The following is a 23,459-nucleotide window of genomic DNA, read 5'->3' on the forward strand; positions in this document are numbered from 1 at the left end:
TTCATCACAAAAACATAAATCAAGGCCGGGCATGGTGGCTCATGCCTATAATTCCAGCACTTTGGGAGGTCAAGATGGAGGTCAAGGTGGGAGCCTAGAAGTTCGAGACCAGCCTGGGCAACATAAGGAGACTTCATCTGTACAACAAATTTAAAAAGTAGCTGGGTGTGGTGGCAGATGCCTGTAGTCGCAGCTACTTGGGAAGCTGAGGTGGGAGGATCACTTGAGCTCAGGAGGTCGATGCTTCAGTGAGCCATGATCACACCACTGTACTCCAGCCTGGGCGACAGAGCGAGACCGTGTCTCAAAAAGAAAAAAGAAAGCATAAATTTACACAAAAACAATAAAATAATCCCAGTAATTCCACCACTTGGAGATGATCACCATAAAACTCCACCAGGCATATGTGCGTATATATACACGTGTATTTTATAAAATGTGATCATAATTACACTGTTTTGCTTTTTTCCTTAAGATATTACATACATTTTTCCACATCGTTAAATTACAGTGCTGTTTTCCTGGTGGCTTTCCTTTAACAGATTGAAGTTCATGTTAATACAGTTGCCAGAGGCTGTGGGCTTTCACCATCACCAGCAGTCACTCCTAGGGCCTCTTCAGAGCAAGGCCTTATGTCCTGAAGCATTGCCTTTTTTTTTTTTTTTTTTTGAGGTGGAGTCTCACTCTGTCACTTAGCAGGCTGGAGTGCAGTGGCCCAGTCTTGGCTCACTGCAACCTCCGCCTCCTGGGTTTAAATGATTCTCCTGCCTCAGCCTCAGGGTGGATCACCTGACATCAGGAGTTTGAGACCAGCCTGGCCAACATGGCAAAACCCCATCTCTACTAAAAATACTAAAAAAAATTAGCCAGGCATGGTGGCACGCACTTGTAGTCCCAGCTACTTGGGAGACTGAGGCAGGAGAATCGCTTGAACCTAGGATGTTGAGGTTGCAGTGAGCTGAGATCACACCACCACAATCCAGCCTGAGTGACAGAGACTCCATCTGAAAAAACAGAAAAAACAATTAGCCTGGCATGGTGGCAGGCACCTGTAATCCCTGCTACTTGGGAGGCTGAGGCAGGAGAATTGCTTGAACCCGGGAGGTGGAGGTTGCAGTGAGCTGAGATCGTGCCATTGCATTCCAGGCTGAGCAACAAGAGCAAGACTCCGTCTCAAAAAAAAAAAAAAAAAAAAAGGCCAGGTGCAGTGGCTCACGCCTGTAATCCCAGCACTTTGGGAGGCCAAGGGGGGTGGATCACCTGAGGTCAGGAGTTCGAGAGCAGCCTGGCCAACATTGTGAAACCCCCATCTCTACTAAAAATACAAAAATTAGCTGGGTGTGATGGCATGTGCCTGTAATTCCAGCTACTCAGGAGGCAGAGACAGGAGAATTGCTTGAACCCGGGAGGCAGAGGTTGAATGAGCCGAGATTGCGCCATCACACTCTAGCCTCGGCGACAGAGCAAGACTCCGTCTCAAAAAAAAAAAAAAAAATTAGCTTCTACCTCATTAATCCTAAGAACTCATACAACCAGGACCCTGGAGTCGATTGATTAGAGCCTAGTCCAGGAGAATGAATTGACACTAATCTCTGCTTGTGTTCTCTGTCTCCAGCAATTGGGCAGATGTGTGAGGCACCTGTGGTGACCCGAGAGTGGGTGTTGGACAGTGTAGCACTCTACCAGTGCCAGGAGCTGGACACCTACCTGATACCTCAGATCCCCCACAGCCACTACTGACTGCAGCCAGCCACGGGTACAGAGCCACAGGACCCCAAGAATGAGCTTACAAAGTGGCCTTTCCAGGCCCTGGGAGCTCCTCTCACTCTTCAGTCCTTCTACTGTCCTGGCTACTAAATATTTTATGTACATCAGCCTGAAAAGGACTTCTGGCTATGCAAGGGTTCCTTAAAGATTTTCTGCTTGAAGTCTCCCTTGGAAATCTGCCATGAGCACAAAATTATGGTAATTTTTCACCTGAGAAGATTTTAAAACCATTTAAACACCACCAATTGAGCAAGATGCTGATTCATTATTTATCAGCCCTATTCTTTCTATTCAGGCTGTTGGCTTAGGGCTGGAAGCACAGAGTGGCTTGGCCTCAAGAGAATAGCTGGTTTCCCTAAGTTTACTTCTCTAAAACCCTGTGTTCACAAAGGCAGAGAGTCAGACCCTTCAATGGAAGGAGAGTGCTTGGGATCGATTATGTGACTTAAAGTCAGAATAGTCCTTGGGCAGTTCTCAAATGTTGGAGTGGAACATTGGGGAGGAAATTCTGAGGCAGGTATTAGAAATGAAAAGGAAACTTGAAACCTGGGCATGGTGGCTCACGCCTGTAATCCCAGCACTTTGGGAGGCCAAGGTGGGCAGATCACTGGAGGTCAGGAGTTCAAAACCAGCCTGGCCAACATGGTGAAACCCCATCTCTACTAAAAATACAGAAATTAGCCGGTCATGGTGGTGGACGCCTGTAATCCCAGCTACTCAGGTGGCTAAGGCAGGAGAATCACTTCAGCCCGGGAGGTGGAGGTTGCAGTGAGCCAAGATCATACCACGGCACTCCAGCCTGGGTGACAGTGAGACTGTGGCTCAAAAAAAAAAGGAAAATGAAACTAGAAGAGATTTCTAAAAGTCTGAGATATATTTGCTAGATTTCTAAAGAATGTGTTCTAAAACAGCAGAAGATTTTCAAGAACCGGTTTCCAAAGACAGTCTTCTAATTCCTCATTAGTAATAAGTAAAATGTTTATTGTTGTAGCTCTGGTATATAATCCATTCCTCTTAAAATATAAGACCTCTGGCATGAATATTTCATATCTATAAAATGACAGATCCCACCAGGAAGGAAGCTGTTGCTTTCTTTGAGGTGATTTTTTTCCCTTTGCTCCCTGTTGCTGAAACCATACAGCTTCATAAATAATTTTGCTTGCTGAAGGAAGAAAAAGTGTTTTTCATAAACCCATTATCCAGGACTGTTTATAGCTGTTGGAAGGACTGGGTCTTCCCTAGCCCCCCCAGTGTGCAAGGGCAGTGAAGACTTGATTGTACAAAATATGTTTTGTAAATGTTGTGCTGTTAACACTGCAAATAAACTTGGTAGCAAACACTTCCACCATGAATGACTGTTCTTGAGACTTAGGCCAGCCGACTTTCTCAGAGCCTTTTCACTGTGCTTCAGTCTCCCACTCTGTAAAATGGGGGTAATGATAGTATCTACCTCCTAGGATTTATTGAGGCAGCTTAAATACCTTTTGTATTTCCTGTTGCTGCCAAAACAAATTGTTGCAAGGTCAGAAGTCTGAGGTGGCTCAACTGTTTCTTTGTTTCAGGTTTCATGAGGCCAAAATAAAGGTGATCGCAGGGCGTGTTCCCTTCTAGAGGCTCTGGGTCCTTGCAGTTTTAGGACTAAGATCCCTGTTTCCCACTGGCTGTTGGCTGGGCATCATTCTCAGCTTCTTGAGGCTCCCCACATTCCTAGGCTCCTGGCCTGTCTGCCTCCATCTTCAAAACCAGCAATGGGTGGTCAAGTTTTTCTCACACTGAATCTTGCTGACTACTGTATCTTTCTAACTCCTGCCAGAGACATTTCTCTGTTTCTAAGGGCTCAAGTGATTAGATTGTACCCACTTGGTAATCCAAAGTGATCTTCATATCTTAAGGCCCATAGCCTTAATTATAGCTGCAAAGTCCCTTCGCAGCAGTACCTAGATTAGTGTTGGAATGAATAACCAGAAGACAGCAATCAAGGGAGGACATCTTTAGAATTCTGCCTACCACTTGTATTTAACATGCTTAATCCACAGATGACACTCTCTACCATTATTTCCTGGTCCTCACACTGCTCAGAGATTGGAATCCTTTTTGAGCAAAGAGAATGAAGTCATCACATAGTTCAGTCCTGCTGTATTTGCTGGAAACAGTGAAGGAAGATAGAGAAAATGGAGCTAACTGCCAATATTACATTTTATATCAGTCTTCATCATAGCCCTATGAAGTGGGTATTTGTTACCTCATTGGAAAAATGGGAGTTGAATCTCAAGTTCCTTGTTTGTAAGATTTTACTCAGATTTGCACAGCTAAAAATGACTACATGGAGACCCAAAGCCACCTTTCTGTTCCCATCATCAGCTTTCCATCTGCCTCTGTCACTGACCCCGGGACAGAAGGTTCAAGCCTTAAGGGAATTTGGAGAGAGAACTAGATTTTGAGGGGAACTCGCACTCACTTCCCTTTTGGGCCATGGTAGGAGACAGTAAAAGCAGCCCCATGTCAGGCAAAGGGTCTTACAGGAGTGGATCATGGCTGCTGTTTCCACTTCTCTCTGGCTTCCCAGCTTATGACTGTGTATCTTAGTTGTCAAAGCCTTCCAGTTCATCCTCACCTACAGCTTGACTTCCCTAGAGCCCATGCCAGCTCCCTGTCTACCTGCCAGTGAGTTGATGAGTCTCGGTGTTAGCAGTAAAGGCAGGCGGGAAGCAAGCAGAAGTGCTACTGGGCCTTGAGGGTAAGCCAGGCCTCAGCCTTCTGACCCCATCACTGATGGGTTAATAGGAAAAGCAGTATCCATCTAGTACAGCCTGCCTTTTCAGGAATAGTGAGTAAAAGCAAAGATGACTAAAATACATTAAAGTTTTCTGTAATTGTCTCTAAGGTCTCCCAACAAACATATACCCCATCTGTTTCAAGCTCTGCATAACCTTTCCCAGAAGTCAAGTTCAGGCCCTGGCCTCATGGTGCCTGGCCCAGGTTAAGAGTGCTACCTGATGATGGAGTTAATCCACGTTGCTTTGACCTCTGACTTTAAGATGTCCTCCCACTTTTCCACCCCGCAATCTCTAGCCCTCTCTGGGCACAGCAGCAATTGGGAACTAGTTCCTGTACTGCCTTTATCTCATTTTACAAAACAAATTTCTACAAAGAAGCTGGAAAGGAAGGAGGAGAAAGGATTATCATGCAGGCACAGGGAGGGGGCCTAGAGAAGAGCTCTGGCAGATTATGTCCCTCTTAAAAAATGCAACCAGAATCATCAACAAAGTATCACCTCAAAAATATGCAGAGAAAAAGAAAGGAATCAATGTTGGGGTGGTTGGAGCAGAAGGAGCCAAACTGCCCAGAATGTGTCCTCTGAAGGCTGCGAGGAGCAGATAAGGTCAGCCCCAGAGGCAGATGGCACACACAGAATGGCAGGATGAGGGGGAGCTGCAGATTTATGCAAAGAAGCCCTAGAGAATGGGGCCTGCTGCCCAGGGAATGTGGGGGCTCACTTATCAAAGACTACTGGAAAATGGCTGAGCCGGCAACCCCTTCCACTACAGTGATGCCTGGTTTTCTTGAACAGCCTGTAACTCTGCCTGTAACAAGGAGAAAATTAAAGCAACGAATCTGGCCAAATGGAAAATTAAGGAAAACTAGAAACAGCTCCTATGGAGAGCAGGGATTGGGGAGGTGTAGAGGGGCTGATCCTGAATGTCTGGAGGATCAGGAAAATGTAAGCAATTGTTTAAGGGACTGGAAGGAATCAAGATCTGGAGAGAGATCCTCCCAACTCTGGTGGCTGGGGAATATGAACTGTGGAGACATGGTTTCAAGGACTCAAAATGATATGACAGCTTAACATTTACAGTTCAGTGCAGAGGCTCTCAAAGCATGATCCCCTGATAGGAGTGTGAGGGGGCAACACCATCACCTAGGAATTTGTTAGATATGCAAATTCCCAGACCCACTGAATCCCACAGGTGGGACCAGCAACCTGTGAATCTGCAACAGGCTCAAGTTTGAGAACAAATGACTTAGTGTAAGGGGCTGCAAATTGGTATAAAATGTTACCTGTGGTCTATTATTTTGTCTGTAGTGAATATTGGGCTTGTTAAGGATAAATAAGGTTTGTGGGCTGGTAAGTGGTTCTCTACAAGGTTGCAACAGCTAGCTTCAGTTAACTTCAAAAAGGCCCTTTAAGCAAAGACAGTAGTCCCCCCACTCATCCATGGTTTTGATTTCAGTTACTTATGGTCAACCATGGTCCAAAAATATTAAAAGGAAAATTCCGGAAACCAGTCACTCGTTTTAAATTGTACGCCATTCTAAGTATTGTTTGACTTGTTCTATTTTATTATTAGTTATTGTTGTTAATCTCTTACTGTGCCCAATTTATAAATTAAATTTTATCATAGGTATGTATGTATAGGGAAAAACATAATATATATAGGGTTTGGTACTATCCGAGGGTTCAGGCATCCACTTGTGGTCTTGGAACATATGCCCCGCAGATAAGGGGGGACTGCTGTACAATGCAAAGGACAAAGATTAAATTATATTAGCAATCTAGGAACAGAAGGGCAAGACTGCTTTTTTAAAAAACAGCTAAAGGTTTAGGAGGTTTTATTAATATTTAAATTGTATTGAAACCACAGCTGCAGCCTTTGACTCCAGCATAGAGATATGCAAATGTGGCTTTCAAAAGAAAGGCAATTTCAGACAGCCCTCAAGGTAACAAGAACAAATAAAACAAATGATTTTGTAATTTATCTTTATTGACTGATGGTGCACAAGGCACAGCCCATACCCTGTGAGAGTCAGCAACAGCCGAGCTCTCTGAGGAGAGAAGAGAAAGCCAGCCTGGAGGGAGAGGCAGGCCGACCCATAGACAGGTGACAGGAAAGACACAGAGCAGGCAGATGGGAGAAGAAGACAACTAAATTAAAAGAGAAGGAAAATAAAAACCCAGCCCTGGGTCCTGTAGACCATCTGATCTTGCTGGCTCTCAGCAGCAACAACAATAATCATTAATGACTATCATTTGCCACACTCCTACTAAGTGCCATGCACTATTCCTCACATACAAATGAGGAAAATGAAGCTTTGAGAGGTCAAGCAACTTACCCAACGTCACACAACAAAAGGAAGGGGCAGAGCCCAGATTCAAAGATTTGTGTGAGGCTGAAGCCCTGTGCTCTTTCCAGTGCATTATGCTGGGAACCAGTCCTGGGAGGCAGTGAATAACAATAAGGTTAATGGGCCGGGAGCAGTGGCTCATGCCTGTAATCCCAGCACTTTGGGAGGCCGAGGTGGGCAAATCACGAGGTCAGGAGATCGAGACCATCCTGGCTAACATGGTGAAACCCTGTCTCTACTAAAAATACAAAAAATTAGCCGGGCGTGGTGTCGGGCACCTGTAGTCCCAGCTACTCAGGAGGCTGAGGCAGGAGAATGGCATGAACCTGGGAGGCAGAGCTTGCGGTGAGCCACGATCGCGCCACTGCATTCCAACCTGGGTGACACAGTGAGACTCCGTCTCAAAAGAAAAAACAAAACAAAACAATAAGGTTAATGATTGAGGGGACACTTTGTGCCCAGTTCTGTGGTATTCTGTATGGGCATGCGTGTGTCTGTGTGTGTGTATATGTATGTAACTGTGGAAAAGAGGGTGAAAACCTCCATTTCTGACCTTCAAATTGGTTACTATCCAATGAGTAAGGCAAGAAAAGAAAGCCAAAGAAAACTTGCAGAATTCTGGTGTAAAAGTTCTTTTGGGGCCGTGTGGTGGGGCCAGGCTCTGCCTGTTGTGGGAGACTTCTGGTGGAGGCATCTCAGCTGGGCCTTGGGCCTTGAGTAAAATTTAGCCAGATGAAAAGGAAAGCTGGAGATTACACAGGCCCAGGTGAGAGCCTCCGGCTGCTAGAATTGGAGGAAGGAGCACCTGATTCAGAGAGATGAGAAAAGGCAAGAGAGTCCTGAAAGGATACATATCTCTGACCCTTTGTCCCCATCCAATCTCCCCAGACCTTCCATCCCAAGCCCAAACACAACCTTACCTGCTGCTCCTTTTCAGGCACCCTGGCCACCAAATATAGGAACCCATAAATTTTGCTCATACTCTATGTTCTACTAGGCAAGTCCTGATCTGTCATCTCCACAGGCCCCAATCCTTCCCGCTCACCCCTACAGAGCCTTCTCCAGGTTTTCTAGGCCAGAATCTCTCCCCACTTAGAATACTCCAGAAGTTTTGCTTTATTTGTGAGACTTTATTCAATTGAAGTTACTTGTGTGCATATTTTATCCTCTCTATTTGACTAGAAGGTCCTTATAATCCCTTATGACCATAATTATTTTATCTTTGATATAACCCAGCTCTGTAACTAGCAGATACTTTGTTAGGCATCCAGTGGGTTTTTCCTAAATGAATGAAGTAAAGGATGAATGAATGGACTCAGTGCATTGAAGGGCTTATCCAACTATTGGTTCCACTCTCAAGACCTTTGGAAAACTAGCCATGTTCTGGAATGCTAATTCCCTTCAATGCCTTTTGCCCATTTTTCTATGATCCTGATTTACTCCAAAAACAATATAAGGGCTCTAAGTGTCCAAGAATGACTCCTTCTAAACCCACACCTAAGGATTTTCTCTCTTTTTTTGTGTGTGTGTGTGAGACAGAGTTTCACTCTTGTTGCCCAGGCTGGAGTGCAATGGTGCGATCTCAGCTCACTGCAACCTCCGCCTCCAGGGTTCAAGTGATTCTCCCTGTCTCACCCTCCCGAGTAGCTGAGATTACAGGCGCCTGCCATCACACCCAGCTAATTTTTGTATTTTTAGTAGAGACAGGGTTTCACCACGTTGGCCAGGCTGGTCTCGAACTCCTGTCCTCAGGTGATCCACCCACCTTGGCCTCCCAAAGTGCTGGGATTACAAGCATGAGCCACCACACCCGGCCTCTTTGATTCTCTTTTGCCTATCATGAAGTCTACCCCTTTGTAATTAATTAGACCAATGTCCACCCAGACAGAATAACATTTTCCCCTATCCATCAGCGAGGTCTTCTCCGTGATGGACATTCAAGGCAGACAGAGAGACTGCTGCTGCAATAACTGGGGAAATAATTATGGTGTTCATGATGATTTCTTTGCAGGTTCAAAGCACTAGCCTAGCCATTATCTCTCCCACTTCACTAGGATAAAATTGCTAACCCCACTTTATAGGTGCTAAAACAGGTCCAGGGCCTTGTCAAAGGTCACTCAGTGAGCTGGTGGCAGACCTGGAAATAACTAGCCTAGGAGTCTTGATATTCATTAGGCCACAGATGGAAATGCCCTCATTATGCTGTCTCGGCTATGTCTGAGAGAGAGTCAACTAACTGGACTCCAGTTAAATGGAGATATGCACTGGAAGATAAGTTTGTGACTACAGAGTGTTTTTCTCTGCAATGCTGCAGCAGTTGGCACTGGTTAATTCCAGAGTGTGTGTGTGTGTGTGTGTGTGTGTGTGTGTGTGTGTGTGTGTTTAAAGCATTACCATGCGTCCTAGATGAGGGAAGAGAGGGTGAATCCAAGGTAACACAGACACACAGGTAAGCAGATGTTTGCCATCTTCTCTTGAAAGTCATATAAAACCAAATGACAGTGTATATTAGCAGGAGAAACTCAGGAGGCTCTTCCCAGCTGTTAGGCTATACGACTCTGGAATAAGCTAGTACAAATTAAGTAGAAAGTCTAGGATTGTTCCTAGAGCCTGGTGGCGGGAGATCTTTCCTGGAGGCAAAGGACTGTGGGGCTGTCTCAGGGCCTTCTGCAGCTGCTAAAGTGAGAAGCCTGCCGACGGGATCATCCCCAAGCCCACAGAAGCTCTGAAAGCTATGGAAACCAAGATCTGTACAGGAGCCACTTCTGGTTTCTAATGCCTGAGAAATTAAAATGGAAAAAAAAAATTCCCATGGAAATTCAAGAATGCAAGAATGTTCTGGGGCCAGGCACGGTGGCTCATGCCTGTAATCCCAGCACTTTTGGAAGGCCGATCACCTAAGATCAGAAGTTCAAGACCAGCCTGGTCAACATGGTGAAACCCCGTCTCTATTAAAAATAGAAAATTAGCTGGGCGTGGTGGCGTGCACCTGTAATCCCAGCTACTCAGGAGGCCGAGGCCAGAGAATCACTTGAACCCGGGAGCCAGAGGTTGCAGCGAGCTGAGATCATGCCATTGCACTCCAGCCCAGGCAACAAGAGCAAAACTCCATCTCAAAAAAAAAAAAAAAAGTTCTACAACGTGGCCACAGGTCCGTGCTGGCTAAGGCAGTGATGTCCCCCTCCCACCAAAGCCCAAACCTTCTAACATCATCCTAAAGTGTGGGAATCACCTCTTCACCTCAGGCCAGCTCTGGGCTTTTCTCAGCCTATTCATCAGCCTCCATTAGTCCTCAGCTCTGCTGAGGCCTCAGCAGCTTCCCAGTCCCACTGAAGGCTGTGGGGCACAGAGGGCAGGCCGGGCGTGGTGGCTCAAGCCTGTAATCCCAGCACTTTGGGAGGCCGAGGCGGGCGGATCACGAGGTCAGGAGATCGAGACCATCCTGGCTAACACGGTGAAACCCCGTCTCTACTAAAAATACAAAAAATTAGCCAGGCGTGGTGGCAGGTGCCTGTAGTCCCAGCTACTTGGTAGGCTGAGGCAGGAGAATGGCATGAACCCGGGAGGCGGAGCTTGCAGTGAGCCGAGATCCTGCCACTGCACTCCAGCCTGGGCGACAGAGCAAAACTCCGTCTCAAAAAAAAAAAAAAGAATGGGCAGAGGGCATAAAACCTGAGTCCAGAGGTGGTGGTTGCACAACATTGTGAATGCACTAAATGCCCCTGAATTGTACATTTTAAAATGGCTAATTGTATGTTATGTGAATTTCAATCGATTTTTAAAAAAAATAAAACTGAGCCACCTTTGGGGTGGGGAGAGGAGCTGGGCCAGGCTCTGAGGATTTGAGGGTTGAAACTCCTTGCAGGGAGTGAAATGAACGACAATGGGGAGGCCAGTCTGGGCCTCCCAACTCCTTCTCCAGGACCAGATGGGAACTGGGGCTAGGGAGAAAGGCCCAACTGGGGCGGCGCCGGGCTCTGGGCAGAAGAGAAGCACTCAGTGAATGTGAGGAGGCTGCAGCCGTCGGCTCATTTGCATCATAAGTGATTGGTTTTCCCTGCTCGTCCCTCATCAGGACACAATGGACAGTTGTTTGCTGGTGCAGCAGATCCATTTACCAAGGGAGAGAGGAGACAGAGCACAAGTGACCGATGGGTAATAGTGTCGAAGGGTGGGCAGCCGCCTCCCCTCCCCTGTGCTCCCAGGCCACTGGGACTCTTGTTCTCACACAATGAGAAGGGACCTTAGAGAGCAAATCACCGCTTCACTTTATAGAAGAAGAGACTGAGGTGCTGAGAGGAGGTGAGACTTGCTGTGGTCAAACAGCAAGAACATAGCAAAACTAAGCATTTTAAACTCTAACCTCTGGATCCTTTTTCTTTGAGACAAGGTCTCGCTCTGTCACCCAGGCTGGAGTAGTACAGTGGCACGATCTCAGCTCACTGCAACCTCTACCTCCCAGGCTCAAGTGATCCCCCCACCTCAACTTTCTGTGGGCCACGACACCTGGCTAACTTTTTGTAGAGACAAGGTCTCACTGTGTTGCCCACATTTTTCTCGAACTCCTGGGCTCAAGTGATCCTCCAGCCTTGGCCTCCCAAAGTGCTAGGATTACAGGTGTGAGCCACAGCACTGGACCTGTTTGGTTTTTGTTTTGTTTTGTTTTTTTGAGATAGGGTTCCACTCTGTCATCCAGGCTAGAGTGCAGTGGTATGATCACTGCTCACTACAGCCTCACACTCCTGGTTCAAGTGATCCTCCCACCTCAGCCTTCTGAGTAGCTAGGACTATAAGTATGTGCCACCACGCTTAGCTAATTTTTATTTCTTTTATTTTTTCTAGAAACAGTGTTTCCCTATGTTGCCCAGGCTGGTCTCACCTGGGTTCAAGTGATCCTCCCACCTCAGCCTCCTGAATAGCTAGGATTACAAGTGTGAGCCACTGCACCAGGCCTGGATTCTAAACTGTCATTTGAGGGTTCACTTCGTTTCCCCATAATACCTTCTCTGTGCCCTTTTTCCCATCTCTGTGGTCTCCTGTTCCCGGGGCCTTCGTTTCCATCATTCTGTCTCCTGTGTCTATTTCTTTTTCTCTGTTTCTGTTCCTCTCTGTATCTTTTCCTCTTGATTTCCAGGCAGCTAGGATAATTACTAGACTTTTAATTAACCCCTGCCCTAACAAAGGTGGGTCTGGCATGAGGCAGCAATTTAGCAAGTGTCTTGGTTTGTTTTGGGGATAGGTGGGGAGAGAAAAATATGTGTTGGGGCCTATTATAAACCAGGCACTAAGACAGACACATAATGCACTTTGTCTCATTTCATCCTTTCAGTCTTGCAAGGTAGGTGTTCTTAGAGACAAAAAGGGTGAGGCTCAGAGAGGTTAAGTAACTTGTGCAAGGGCACCCAGCTAGCAAATTGTAGTTACCTGACTACAAAACCTCTGTTCTTCCATCTCACACCCCGGCACAGGGTCTAACTCAGGGTAAGGGGCTCATTGATTTCAGGCGCAAGGGAGGCACAAAGTCACTGAAGGAGACCACTGTTTTGTTGCTGTCCTCTAGGCAGCGACTGCGTCCCCCCAGAGCCCCCTCCTTCTCTGAGCCCCTTCTGCAGCGTGGCGAAATCTCACAAATGCAAGCTTTTGCCCCCAGGGAGGTGGGGAGGCAGTGATCAAGAAAGAAACCTGACAAACCCAGACCAACCATGGGGGTCTCCCTCCTGTTAACACCCCTCCCTAACAGCCCTCCCGGTGGTTCCCTCCCCTTTATGGGTCAAGCCTGCTGGCGTCTGTGTCTGTTTCATTGTGCTGTGGGGGAAGGGGAGAGTCAGGGGTGAGTGGGTGTCTGTGTGCATGAACATAAGGCCTCCGGGTTCATTCTGACACTGAATGAAAAACTCACCAATTATTCGTCCAGTCTCATTAATATGCACACAGACATCTGTTATTTAGGAGTCAACAGCAGAGGCATTTTCTTGTCGGGAGGGGCACTAGTGTACAGGGCTCTCTTGTCTCTCCGCTGCTAGGGGGTAGCTACTCAGGAATCATCCCACACCTCCCGACCTGGAGCCTCCCCTCTCTCTGACCCTCACTCACAGCTTTGAGGACAGCAAGTAAGGGATTGACCAGACAGAGATGGAGGGAGATCTGGGAACCTGGCTGGAAGGAAGGAAGCAGGAGAGGAGCTGCCTTGTGTAGAACAAACTGAGAACAAAACGCTAAACCCTTTCCTGGGGAAGAGAATGTGGAGTTGGGGGAGAGAGCTGTGCCAAGAGTGCCTGCCCCACTGGGAATCTCAGGGACATGACCCCTCCCCCCACACCTTCCTCAGCCTGCAGGACAAGTCTGAGTGCATCTGAAGCAGGGAGAGGGTCACTATGGCAACATGAAGTCCTCACCCAGAGACTGCAGAAAAAGTAATAAGAGGAGTTCAGAAAAATGGAGACCAAGGGACCTCAATCTTTGGAGGAGTCACTAAAGCTCTCTTCAGGCCCCAAGATAGGGGTGGGAACAAGACATAACCACCTCCTGCTTTCTGTCTTCTGTCTTCCTCCAGCCTTTAAGTCCCAGCACAAAATACCCCTCCAAGAAGCCTTTCCCAACTCCCTCAGGCCCCGCTTAGAAGCACTTAAGCCTTGGTGTCTTGGTTGTAAAGAATAAAAGTTGACATCAGCTGAGCAACACAATGAGGTAGATGTGGTGATCAGCCCCCTTTTCTAGGTGCAAAAACTGAGGTTCAGAGAGGTGCTGGGCCTCACCAAAGACTCCCCAGGGAAGAAGCAGCAGAGCTCAACCCAGGCCCTGGGACTTCTGCCTCTGAACCTGAAGCTCTTCCCACGACTTTACCCCCTGGGAGGGCCAGAGTCACAAGGGGAGGACCCTTGTCAGCTGAAGTGTTTCAGGAGTTTGATTGAGTCCTCTCTTCCCATCCACCCTGTCCTTCCCCCTCCTCCCTCTTAGGCAGGCGGATTGCCTAGGTTAAGAAACACTAGTCTGGGCGAGGTGGCTCACGCCTGTAATCCCAGCACTTTGGGAGGCCGAGGCAGGTGGATCACTAGGTCAGGAAATTGAGACCATCCTGGCTAACACGGTGAAACCTCATCTCTACTAAAAATACAAAAAATTAGGCCGGGCGCGGTGGCTTATGCCTGTAATCCCAGCACTTTGGGAGGCCAAGACAGGCGCATCACGAGGTCAGGAGATCAAGACCATCCTGACTAACACGGTGAAACCCCATCTCTACTAAAAATACAAAAAATGAGCCGGACGTGGTGGCAGGTGCCTGTAATCCCAGCTACTCGGGAGGCTGAGGCAGGAGAATGGCGTGAACCCAGGAGGCAGAGCTTGCAGTGAGCCGAGATTGCGCCACTGCACTCCAGCCTGGGCAACAGAGCGAGACTCCGTCTCAAAAAAAAAAAAAAAAAAAAAATTAGCCAGGCGTGGTGGCGGGTGCCTGTGGTCCCAGTTACTGGGGCGGCTGAGGCAGGAGAATGGCGTGAACCCGGGAGGCGGAGCTTGCAGTGAGCCAAGATTGGGCCACTGCACTGCAGCCTGGGCAACAGAGTGAGACTCTCAAAAAAAAAAAAACACTAGTCTGGGCGCGGTGGCTCCTGCCTGTAATCCCAACACTTTGGGAGGCCAAGGTGGGTGGATCACCTGAGGTCAGGAGTTCGAGACCAGCCTGGCCAACATGGTGAAACCCCATCTCTACTAAAAATACAAAAATTAGGTCAGGCATGGTGGCTCACGCCTGTAATCCCAGCACTTTGGGAGACTGAAGCAGGCGGATCATGAGGTCAAGAGATGGAGACCATCCTGGCCAACATGGTGAAACCCTGTCTCTACTAAAAATACAAAAATGGCTGGGCACGGTGGCTCATGCCTGTAATCCCAGCACTTTGGGAGGCCGAGGTGGGTGGATCACGTTAGGTCGGGAGTTCAAGACTAGCCTGACCAACATGGAGAAACCCCATCTCTACTAAAAATACAAAATTAGCTGGGCATGGTGGCACATGGCTGTAATCCCAGCTACTTCAGGAAGCTGAGGCAGGAGAATCACTTGAACCCAGGAGGTGAGGTTGCCGTGAGCCGAGATCGCGCCAGTGCACTCCAGCCTGGGCAATAAGAGTGAAACTCCGTCTCAAAAAAAAAAAAACACTAAAATTAGCTGTGCATGGTGGCGCGCACCTGTAGTCCCAGCTACTCAGGAGACTGAGGCAGGAGAATCGCTTGAACCCGGGAGGCAGAGGTTGCAGTGAGCCGAGATGGTGCCACTGCACTCCAGCCTGAATGACAGAGTGAAACTCTGTCTCAAAAAAAAAAAAAAAAAAAGAAACACTGGCAGCCATCACAGTGTGATTATTTGTTTATTTCATTAAATGTTTAACGAGGCTACATTGTTTCCCAAACCAATGTCTAATTTGTGAGGGAAACAGCGCAGAGAAGGAAGCTGGGTGACTCCTGCATCTGGGGTGGGGAAGGGAGTAAGGTCCCCTCCCTCCATCCTACAGAGGCCTTTGAGGATCAGGAACAGTTCCGTTCCCTCCTCCCACCCACTGAGCTCCTCAGCCCAGAGCCCTCCTCCCCAGAAATAAAACGTCTGGCAACCCAGACCTGCAGAAAGGGACCAAAAATCCATTCCTGGTGGTATTGAAAATGTATTAAACTTTGGGGGGTCCTCCAGCTGATTGATTTTTCTAATTATGTTTGCTTTAGACGGATATTTAAATGCATTTGCATTCCCTGAGCTCACATGGCAGGAGATGGAGGTTGGAGGAAAGAGGGGGCACAAACACTCCACACTCTGCACTTTGGTGGTTGCAGACTTGAACCTGCTATACACTGAGAAGTCCAAAGTGGAAAAGAGAAGCCACTCAGCTAAAAATCGCAAGTCGATTTTTATGGCAGGTCCTTGTGGGGAAAGGGTCAGTCCTCAGAGACAGATGGAGATCCACCTAGCTGGGCCTGGAGCCCCTGCCCTCTCCTGTACCCTTAGCCGAGGACTCAGGGTCTTTGAGTCAGTCCCTAACCAGGTCTCAGTTTGAGGGGGTGGTTATCCAAGCACACTTAGATAATTTCAAATGCCATTGAAGTTATCCTAGAATCTTTGAGACTGGCTGAGATGAACTAGTCCCATAGGAGAGGTTGGGATAGGGATATCTGATGATCCAGGGAGTGGTGGGTAGGGATTCCTTTCCTCTCAAGACTGGAACCTGGCATAAGGGAAAGGAGAAGCTATTTTTTATTTTTTATTTTTTAATTTTTTTTAGAGACAGGGTCTCACTCTGACACTCAGGCTGGAAGACAATGGCATGATCATAGCTCACTGCAGTCTCTAACTCCTGGCCTCAAGCGATCCTCCCAGCTTGGCCTCCCAAAGGAGGAATCTTGGCTGGGATTATAGGTGTGAGCCACTGCCGAGAAGCTATTATTTTAAATGACACACCTCAGAGCCAAATCTCCCAGCTCCAACACCACATCCAGATAACCATCTATCCAAAAAACAACTCTGATCACTTCACTCTCTGCCTGAAATTCCTGGTGGCTTCATCCTCTGAGGATGATTTCATTCATCCTCAGAAGGAAATTCTGATTCCTCTGTGGACCCTGCAGTAGCCTCAGTGTACCTTCCTAGCCTTGTCTTCTATTCTCCCTGCCATGGGAGCCCCAACAGTGCTATGCTCGTTCTCATCTCCACGTGTTTACACATGCTGTACCCTCTGCCCAGAGTGCATTTTCTACCCCTTCCCTGCCAGGAAAACTCTTCAACCCTCAGGACCTGGCTCACAGGACTGGCTTCTCAGGCTGCAAAGAGCTCCCATAGCATCCCATACGTGTACAAATATCCCTCAGCCATGGCACCCTCACACCTGAGGTACCTCTCTTCCACACTGGGCTGGCCTCCAGAAGGTTAGAGACTGGTCCTTGCAATCTCCCAAGCCAGTGTATGCCACACAGTTGGTGTTCAGTACATACTTGCTGAATGAATGAATGAGGGAGGAATGGGCTATAAATTTGGGTGGGATCCCAGCAGATAGTTGGGTAAGGTCAGTGTTCTCTTCCAGTGTGTCTGGGAGAACTGGCTAGGGCTGGGGCTGGGGGAGGGAAGGGCCAGGGATGGTTCCTGGGGGAGAATGTCACCGAAAAGAGGCCAGTGGGACCAGAGCCAGGGAGGGAATACAGGACAATCTGAAACCAGACTCCCGAGAAAACAGACCAGTACTGTCTTTCCTGACAACAGGCGCTCAGCCGTCCTCTCCACCGTCTTTCCTTTAAGGGACAGGGTAGGGGTGACTCTAACAGCTGATGCTCCCCTGAAAGCCATCATGGAACTCAGCATGGGAGGAGAGAAAGGTCCCTGGCCTGAGCCTCTAAGGAGACCCCAGAATCAAACTACTGACCTCTTAGGAAACTTCACGCTGTACAGGGGTAGCTTCTGTGATGTGGAGGCTTTTGATGCCTTCTTTTTTTTTTTTTTTTTTTGGAGACAGAGTCTTGCTCTGTCTCCCAGGCTAGAATGCAGTGGCGCAATCTCGGCTCACTGCAAGCTCCGCCTCCCAGGTTCACCCGGGTTCACACCATTCTCCTGCCTCAGCCTCCCGAGCAGCTGGGACTACAGGCACTGCCACCGCGCCCGGCTAATTTTTTGTATTTTTAGTAGAGATGGGGTTTCACCGTGTTAGCCAGGATGGTCTCGATCTCCTGAACTTGTGATCCGCCCACCTCGGCCTCCCAAAGTGCTGGGATTACAGGCGTGAGCCACCGCGCCCGGCCTGATGCCTCCTTATCCCCACAACCCCCAGGGTACCAGCAGGCTCCAAGCCAGGGGTACAGATGGTGAGCAGGACCCCTCCCACACTAGCAGCAGGCCTGGCTGGGCTGAGAAATGCTGACTAATTATATGTCGGTCTGCTCTAAAACCCCCTAATGGCCTGAGAATTGCCCACTTCATTAACTAGGATGAACAGTCCCAGGATGTCTCCTTCTCCCAACTCTGACTCCTAAAAGGACACTTCTGATCCAACCTATGGCTTTGTCCTCTGCTCTATATGTGGACATGGACAGGAAAGTTCCCCAGCTGAGGTCTAACTTTCCCTCTTACTGCTAGAGATTGGTAGATTGATTTTTTTAAAAAGCAACAAAACTAAAGCCACAGCCGTTTTCCATGGACGTGGGCTTTATTGGGTGACTGTTGAGGCAAGGGAGGTTCTAGGGCTGGTGGACTGATGGGGGGCAAGGGCTTCTCCTTGCTTTTGAATTTAGTGCATGTTGCCTAGAGGTTAGATGTGTGAGAATAGCTGCAGAAGTGAGAGGAGAGGAAAAGAGAAGGTCATAGAATGGACATTTTCCTTGGGCCAGAACCAGGATATGGGGACTGGGGGTGGAGAGGGAGGGTACTCTTCACATAGGAGACTCCACCAAGGTCACCATTTGATACCAGCTTCCCTAATGCCCACCTGCCCCATCCCAGTTCATGCCCCAGATGCCAGCCCTGTTAGCTCCCTCAACATCCACTGGAGAAGAGGAGGGAGGAGGAGATGAGAAACGATGATACCCTTCTGCCCTCCAGCTCCCCTGCCCAGAATTGCTCGCTCTGCCTGCCCTGACTTCCCAGCCAGGATCAGGAGGTCAAGAAGCCTGGGCGCAGGCAGGGGAACAATTGTGTCCCTCACCACCCCTCTTCACACTCTGCCCTCTCCTAACCCCTCACATGAGGTTGCAGCTTTTGGCTCGATCCTTGTGTATCTCGCCCTCATTCCCCCGGTCTGGCCGTCCTGACAGCTGAGCGGATCGCTGCATTCCCCGGCGTGAGTCAGTTCGGCGCAGCTGCCTATGGCCACGGCCAAGGGAGGCCACTGTAGCCACGTGGAAGACATCCCTGACGCTGCGCTCAGAGGACCGGGAGGAGCACTCAACATAGGACACAGCCCCCACCTGCTTGGCCAGCACAGTGCCCTGGAAAAGGAAGGAGTGCATGGGAGAAAGTTATAGGTCTTAGCCTGCAGCTTAGAAAGGGGCATGGAGGCTGTGGGCTGGGGTTGAATGTCAAGGCCGGGGGCAGTCAAGGGATCAGGTCAGAGGTCACAGGCCAGAACAAAGGATGAGCCAGGTAAGGTGTTTTCAAATCAGAGACTGAAGGGGCAGAGGTGACAGGTCTAGGCTGGGATGAGGTCAGACGTCAAGGGTCCCACCTGCTCATGTGTAACAGGGATAAGCCTCTGCTTGGACAGCTCCCTCAGTGTGGCCAGGTCAGTCCGCATGTCCAGTTTACAGCCAACCAGCACAACCTTGGCATTGGGGCAGAACTCTTGAGTCTCTCCTTGCCACTATGTAGGAGAAGAAAAGAGAATTGTGGAGGGGTGGAGGGAGGCACAGCGTGAGCCTTTGCGCCATGCCAGCAGTATGCCCTCTCTTCCTCAAGCACGCAGAAACCATGTATCCCTCAGGACTCTCCCACATGAGGAAGGAGGTGAGAATGCTAGGCTTGGTTTGAGAGCAGGATGGGGTGAGAGAGAAGCAGCGGGGAGGAGAGGGCTGGCGTGGGCCTGTGGACTCTTCTCCCTCAGTGGCTATGAAGGGTCTGCCAGCCTGGAAACTTCCCATTCCCACTCGCCTTTCCCATACTCTCTCCTGGGAACAAATTTATCCCACCCTCCCCTCCCCCACCTGGGAACTGGGGCTGCCCTAGCTGACTTCTGTCCATTCACCCCTGGCTTTTGTCCTGGAAACTGGGGCCTGGAGAGGAGGCCACAGGGCTTTCCTGAGCTCCAGGATCAGCCTTCCCATCCCATCCCCTCCATCTGGGACTCCCACTGCCAAGGAGTTGGAAGAGCAGAGAAGGAATCCTGTGAGTGCTTCTCCCTTCACTCCCCCACCTCCCCTAGCTGCTGTATCCAGCTCTGAGGACTTTCAGGAAAGGGGTGGCTGGGAGGGATGGGGGCTGGAGGCAGGGGTGGCAGGGATGAGAGCTTCACTCGCTAACCAGCTGATGGCCATACCCCAGCCATCACTCCCTCCTCCTGGCCCATGTTATGTCAGGACCATGGTGGTCTGGTCCCCCTCAGTCTAGCTGCCCTATTTCCCCAGGCTCCCACCTTCTTGAGAACACTGTCCAGTGTTTCTGGTCGGCTAATGTCGAAGCAGATGAGCACAGCATCAGAATCAGGATAGGCCAGAGGCCGGACATTATCATAGTAAGAGGAACCTGAAGGAAGACAGGGCATGAGGGGCCTGAGTGGATGGGAGGCCTGGAAGGGAATGGGAGACCTTACAGATCCTGGTCAAGGGATGCTGGGAGCAGAGAATGGAAAAGAGCAACCATTAATACCCATCATTAATACTCATCATGGAGTCTGGGTTTCCCAAGTGGGGGAGCGGGCAGAAGGGAGGTCACATGGTGGGAAACGGCTCTCTGCTTCCCTAGTGGTTTAAAAAGTAATAATTTTTATTCTTGACTGAGGTTTGGACCCCTTTGAGAAGCTCATAAAATCTATAGACATTCTCATAAAATGTTGCATGTGCTTTCTGGGCTTTGGCAGTCTAAAGCCCTGAAGGGAACTCTTGTAAAAATAAAAACCCTCCTTATGTTGGGAGGAGGAAAAGAGCAGTGGCAGGGAGAGCACTCTCCCATTCTCCTGGGACTTGACCTCAGATTTCTCTAGTCCAATGGAGAGAAACAGCCTCCTGACCACCCCTCACTCAAGACATTCTAAATGTCTTTTCTGCTTTTTTATTTTTTGAGACGGAGTCTCGCTCTATCGCTCAGGCTGGAGTGCAGCGGCATGATCTCGGCTCACTGCAGCCTCCGCCTCCCAGGTTCCAGCGATTCTCTTGCCTCAGCCTCCTGGTAGCTGAGATTACAGGCACGTGCCACACGCCCGACTAATTTTTGTATTTTTAGTAGAGACAGAGTTTCAACCATGTTGGCCAGGCTGGTCTCAAACTCCTGACCTCAGGTGATCCCCCCACCCCAGCCTCCCAAAGTGCTAGGATTACAGGCGTGAGCCACCGTGCCTGGCCTCTAAATGTCTTTTCTAAACCCAGTCTTATCTCTGAAGGAACATGTTCCAAATTAAAAGCCATTCCTTCCCAACTTTCCCAGGTAGGCAGGACCCAGCTGAGGGGCTCAGATCCTAGGCTTTCTCCTTCAGGACATGGTTTCTGTCAGGCTCCACAAGTTCTACCTCAGTTTCCCTGGATTTTAGCAGAATATTGATTTTTCCTTCCTGTTGGAATTGGATGGATGGGCTGGGCTTACCTGGAACCTAAGGGTCTAACCAAGGGAGGGGACAGAGTGGGCCGCCTTGGAAGTCAGGGTGACCCCCAGGGACTTGGCTACCTGAAGTGTCCCACATGTTGAGCTCAATGCGGCGCTTGTCGATCTCAAAGCTCGCGGTGTAGTTCTCAAACACGGTGGGGACATAACTCTGCAGACACGGATGGATCCAGATGAGATCATCTCTCCAAGTCCTCACCCCAGATAAATGCCCTCCTCACTCCCACACCCCGTCCAGCCCAGCCCCTGGACACAAGTTGGTCTGGGATTGGGCAAAGGGGAGATCCCGGGAGCTCCTGCCCCCCCCCCCCCGCCCCCGCAGAATCTCTGCTAAGCTCCCAGACCTCCTCCTGTTCCCTTCTGGTCCCTTCAGCCCCCTAGTTCTTCCCCTCTCCATTGCCCAGGACCTCCGACATTCCCCTCGCCCTCCCTCCCGGATGCTCTGGTTCTCCCAAACCCCATCTATCTCACCCTGCTCCCTAATTCCTCCCACCCCAATCCTCTGCAGTCCTTCCTGAGCCCTCAAGGCCTCCCCGCGTCCTCCGACCCCCTGTCTCTTGTCCCTGGTTACCCGAGTACCCATTCCCATCCGTCGCCAGGGCCCCTGTCACCCACCCCCCAGCAGCCTTAGCGTCCCCCTCCCAAGACGCAGGTCCCTCACCCCGGGATAGGCGTCCTTGGCGAACACCTGCAGCAGCGCCGTCTTGCCGCACTCTGCGTCTCCCACCACCACGATCTTGCAGCGGCCGCTCTGCCCCTCCATGGTCCCGGCTACGCGCCGGTCCCCCACGCCACCCCTCTCCCGGGCCCCGCCGCCGCCTCTGCCGCCGCCTCCCCCGCCGCTGCAACTGCAGCCGCTCGGGCCGCCAACACCGGCATCTCGCGGGCCCGCGCCGAGCCCCCGCCCCGGGTCCGCGGCCCCCCCTCCGCCCCGCCCCCAGCCAGGCGGCCGCGCCCCCCGGCCCCGCCTCCCACCCCCGCAGCCGGGGGGCGGGGCCCAGAAGATCTGGGCGGAGCCCTGGGAACAGAGGCCCCAGAGCCGGGGTCCAGTCCGCCGGTGTGGTCTGAGGGGCCCCTGCCGGTTTGGGACAGGCCGAACTGGGCTTATTTGACTTTCTCGGATATAAGGGCAGGGCAGAGTTCAAGCGAAGTTCTTAGGGGTAGAATATGAGCGGCACAAGCGCGAAGCTCGGGCCTGCTGTGTACCCACGCGTGCACGCAGGTGTACCAGTGCGGACAAGAGCTGGGGCAGCCATCCACTTCCTGAACACGGCGGGAGAGAGATGCTAAGGGGAAGGAGGGAGCCTTTTTGGTTTTCTCTCCCGCCTCCGCCCATGGCAGGGGGTCTTGGGGAAATGGGAGGGTGAACCCCAGCACACCCACCCGGACGGTGGTGACATCATAGCTTTCCGTCCCCATGGCAACGGGCAGCCGGGTCTCCGGTTGCATTGACTTAACAGCGGGCCTAGACTAGCAGAGAAGCGTGGACTGAGTTCCTCCAGCCAAGCACTGGGTGGAAAGTTTTCGGGGAGCTGCGTCCTCTGGTGGATGCTTGGGGACAAGGAGATAAGGAAGAGAAAGAACCAACCGCCAGAGTTGCTCTGCTGGAGCCAGAGCTAAACCCAAAAGTCAGGCTTGATTAAGAGTCTAACAATAGGCCGGGCGCGGTGGCTCACGCCTGTAATACCAGCACTTTGGGAGGCCGAGGCGGGCGGATCAAGAGGTCAGGAGATCGAGACTATCATCCTGGCTAACACGGTGAAACCCGCACGGTGGGCGCCTGTAATCCCAGCTACTCGAGAGGCTGAGGCAGGAGAATGGCGTGAACCCGGGAGGCGGAGCTTGCAGTAAGCCGAGATCGTGCCGCTGCACTTCAGCCTGAGCGATAGAGCAATACTCCGTCTCAAAAAAAAAAAAAAAAAAAAAAAAGTCTAGCAATAATCAAACCACTGATACGTATTTGCATGGCATCTTTTACCCTTTTTTTTTTTTTTTTTTTTGAGGCGGAGTCTCGCTCTGTCGGGCAGGCTGGAGTGCAGTGGCGCCATCTCAGTGCACTGCAACCTCCGCCTCCCGGGTTCAACCGATTCTCCTGCCTCAGCCTCCCAAGTAGCTGGGATTACAGACGTGCGCCACCACGCCCAGCTAATTTTTGTATTTTTAGTAGAGACGGGGTTTCATCATGTTGGCCAGGTTGGTCTCAAACTCCTGACCTCAGGTATCGACCCGCCTCGGCCTTCCAAAGTGCTGGGATTACAGGCGTGAGCCACCGTGCCCGGCCATCTTTTACCTTTTA

General features: G+C 50.2%; 2 protein-coding genes across 55 annotated transcripts in view; one reads left to right on the forward strand and one right to left on the reverse strand.

Moving 5' to 3' along the window:
• The window catches only part of BRCA1 (BRCA1 DNA repair associated), an 80,802-nt gene extending 77,690 nt beyond the window's left edge, over nucleotides 1-3,112 (forward strand). For 30 of the 51 annotated variants that reach the window (XM_054669720.2, XM_054669724.2, XM_054669726.2 and 27 more), the window contains one exon: nucleotides 1,616-3,112. In XM_054669720.2, coding sequence (XP_054525695.1) covers nucleotides 1,616-1,740 — 125 coding nt within the window. In that variant the 3' untranslated portion in view covers nucleotides 1,741-3,112. 51 annotated transcript variants of the gene reach the window in all.
• On the reverse strand, nucleotides 174-22,027 carry RND2 (Rho family GTPase 2). 4 transcript variants are annotated; one of them, XM_054671454.2, is made up of 6 exons: nucleotides 21,735-21,782; nucleotides 21,227-21,314; nucleotides 19,983-20,092; nucleotides 19,080-19,214; nucleotides 18,599-18,843; nucleotides 174-303 (listed from the first exon to the last, which is right to left on the reverse strand). In XM_054671454.2, the coding sequence occupies exons 1-6, from the start codon at nucleotides 21,750-21,752 to the stop codon at nucleotides 246-248; spliced, it is 654 nt and encodes a 217-aa protein (XP_054527429.1). In that variant the 5' UTR covers nucleotides 21,753-21,782; the 3' UTR covers nucleotides 174-245. The 4 variants fall into 4 exon arrangements, with proteins under 4 accessions (XP_054527429.1, XP_054527428.1, XP_016787230.1 ...); XM_054671453.2 differs by lacking the exon at nucleotides 21,735-21,782 and adding an exon at nucleotides 21,825-22,027 and having other exon boundaries at nucleotides 176-303; XM_016931741.4 differs by lacking the exons at nucleotides 174-303; nucleotides 21,735-21,782 and adding exons at nucleotides 18,047-18,185; nucleotides 21,825-21,995.
• Nucleotides 22,028-23,459: the final 1,432 nt, after the last annotated feature.

This window comes from Pan troglodytes, chromosome 19 (assembly GCF_028858775.2).
Source record: "Pan troglodytes isolate AG18354 chromosome 19, NHGRI_mPanTro3-v2.0_pri, whole genome shotgun sequence".
NCBI lineage: Eukaryota > Metazoa > Chordata > Mammalia > Primates > Hominidae > Pan > Pan troglodytes.

What these genes read in the sequence shown, in the direction of transcription:
- RND2 (XM_054671453.2), bottom strand. Translation starts at nt 21,926, where the DNA reads ATGGAGGGGCAGAGCGGCCGCTGCAAGATCGTGGTGGTGGGAGACGCA. An exon ending in CAACATGTGGGACACTTCAG is followed by an intron (nt 20,093 to 21,226) that starts GTAGCCAAGTCC and finishes GTCTTCCTTCAG; the next exon opens with GTTCCTCTTACTATGATAAT. An exon ending in GCCAAAAGCTGCAACCTCAT is followed by an intron (nt 304 to 18,598) that starts GTGAGGGGTTAG and finishes TTTCTTTTTGAG; the next exon opens with ACACGGTCTCGCTCTGTCGC.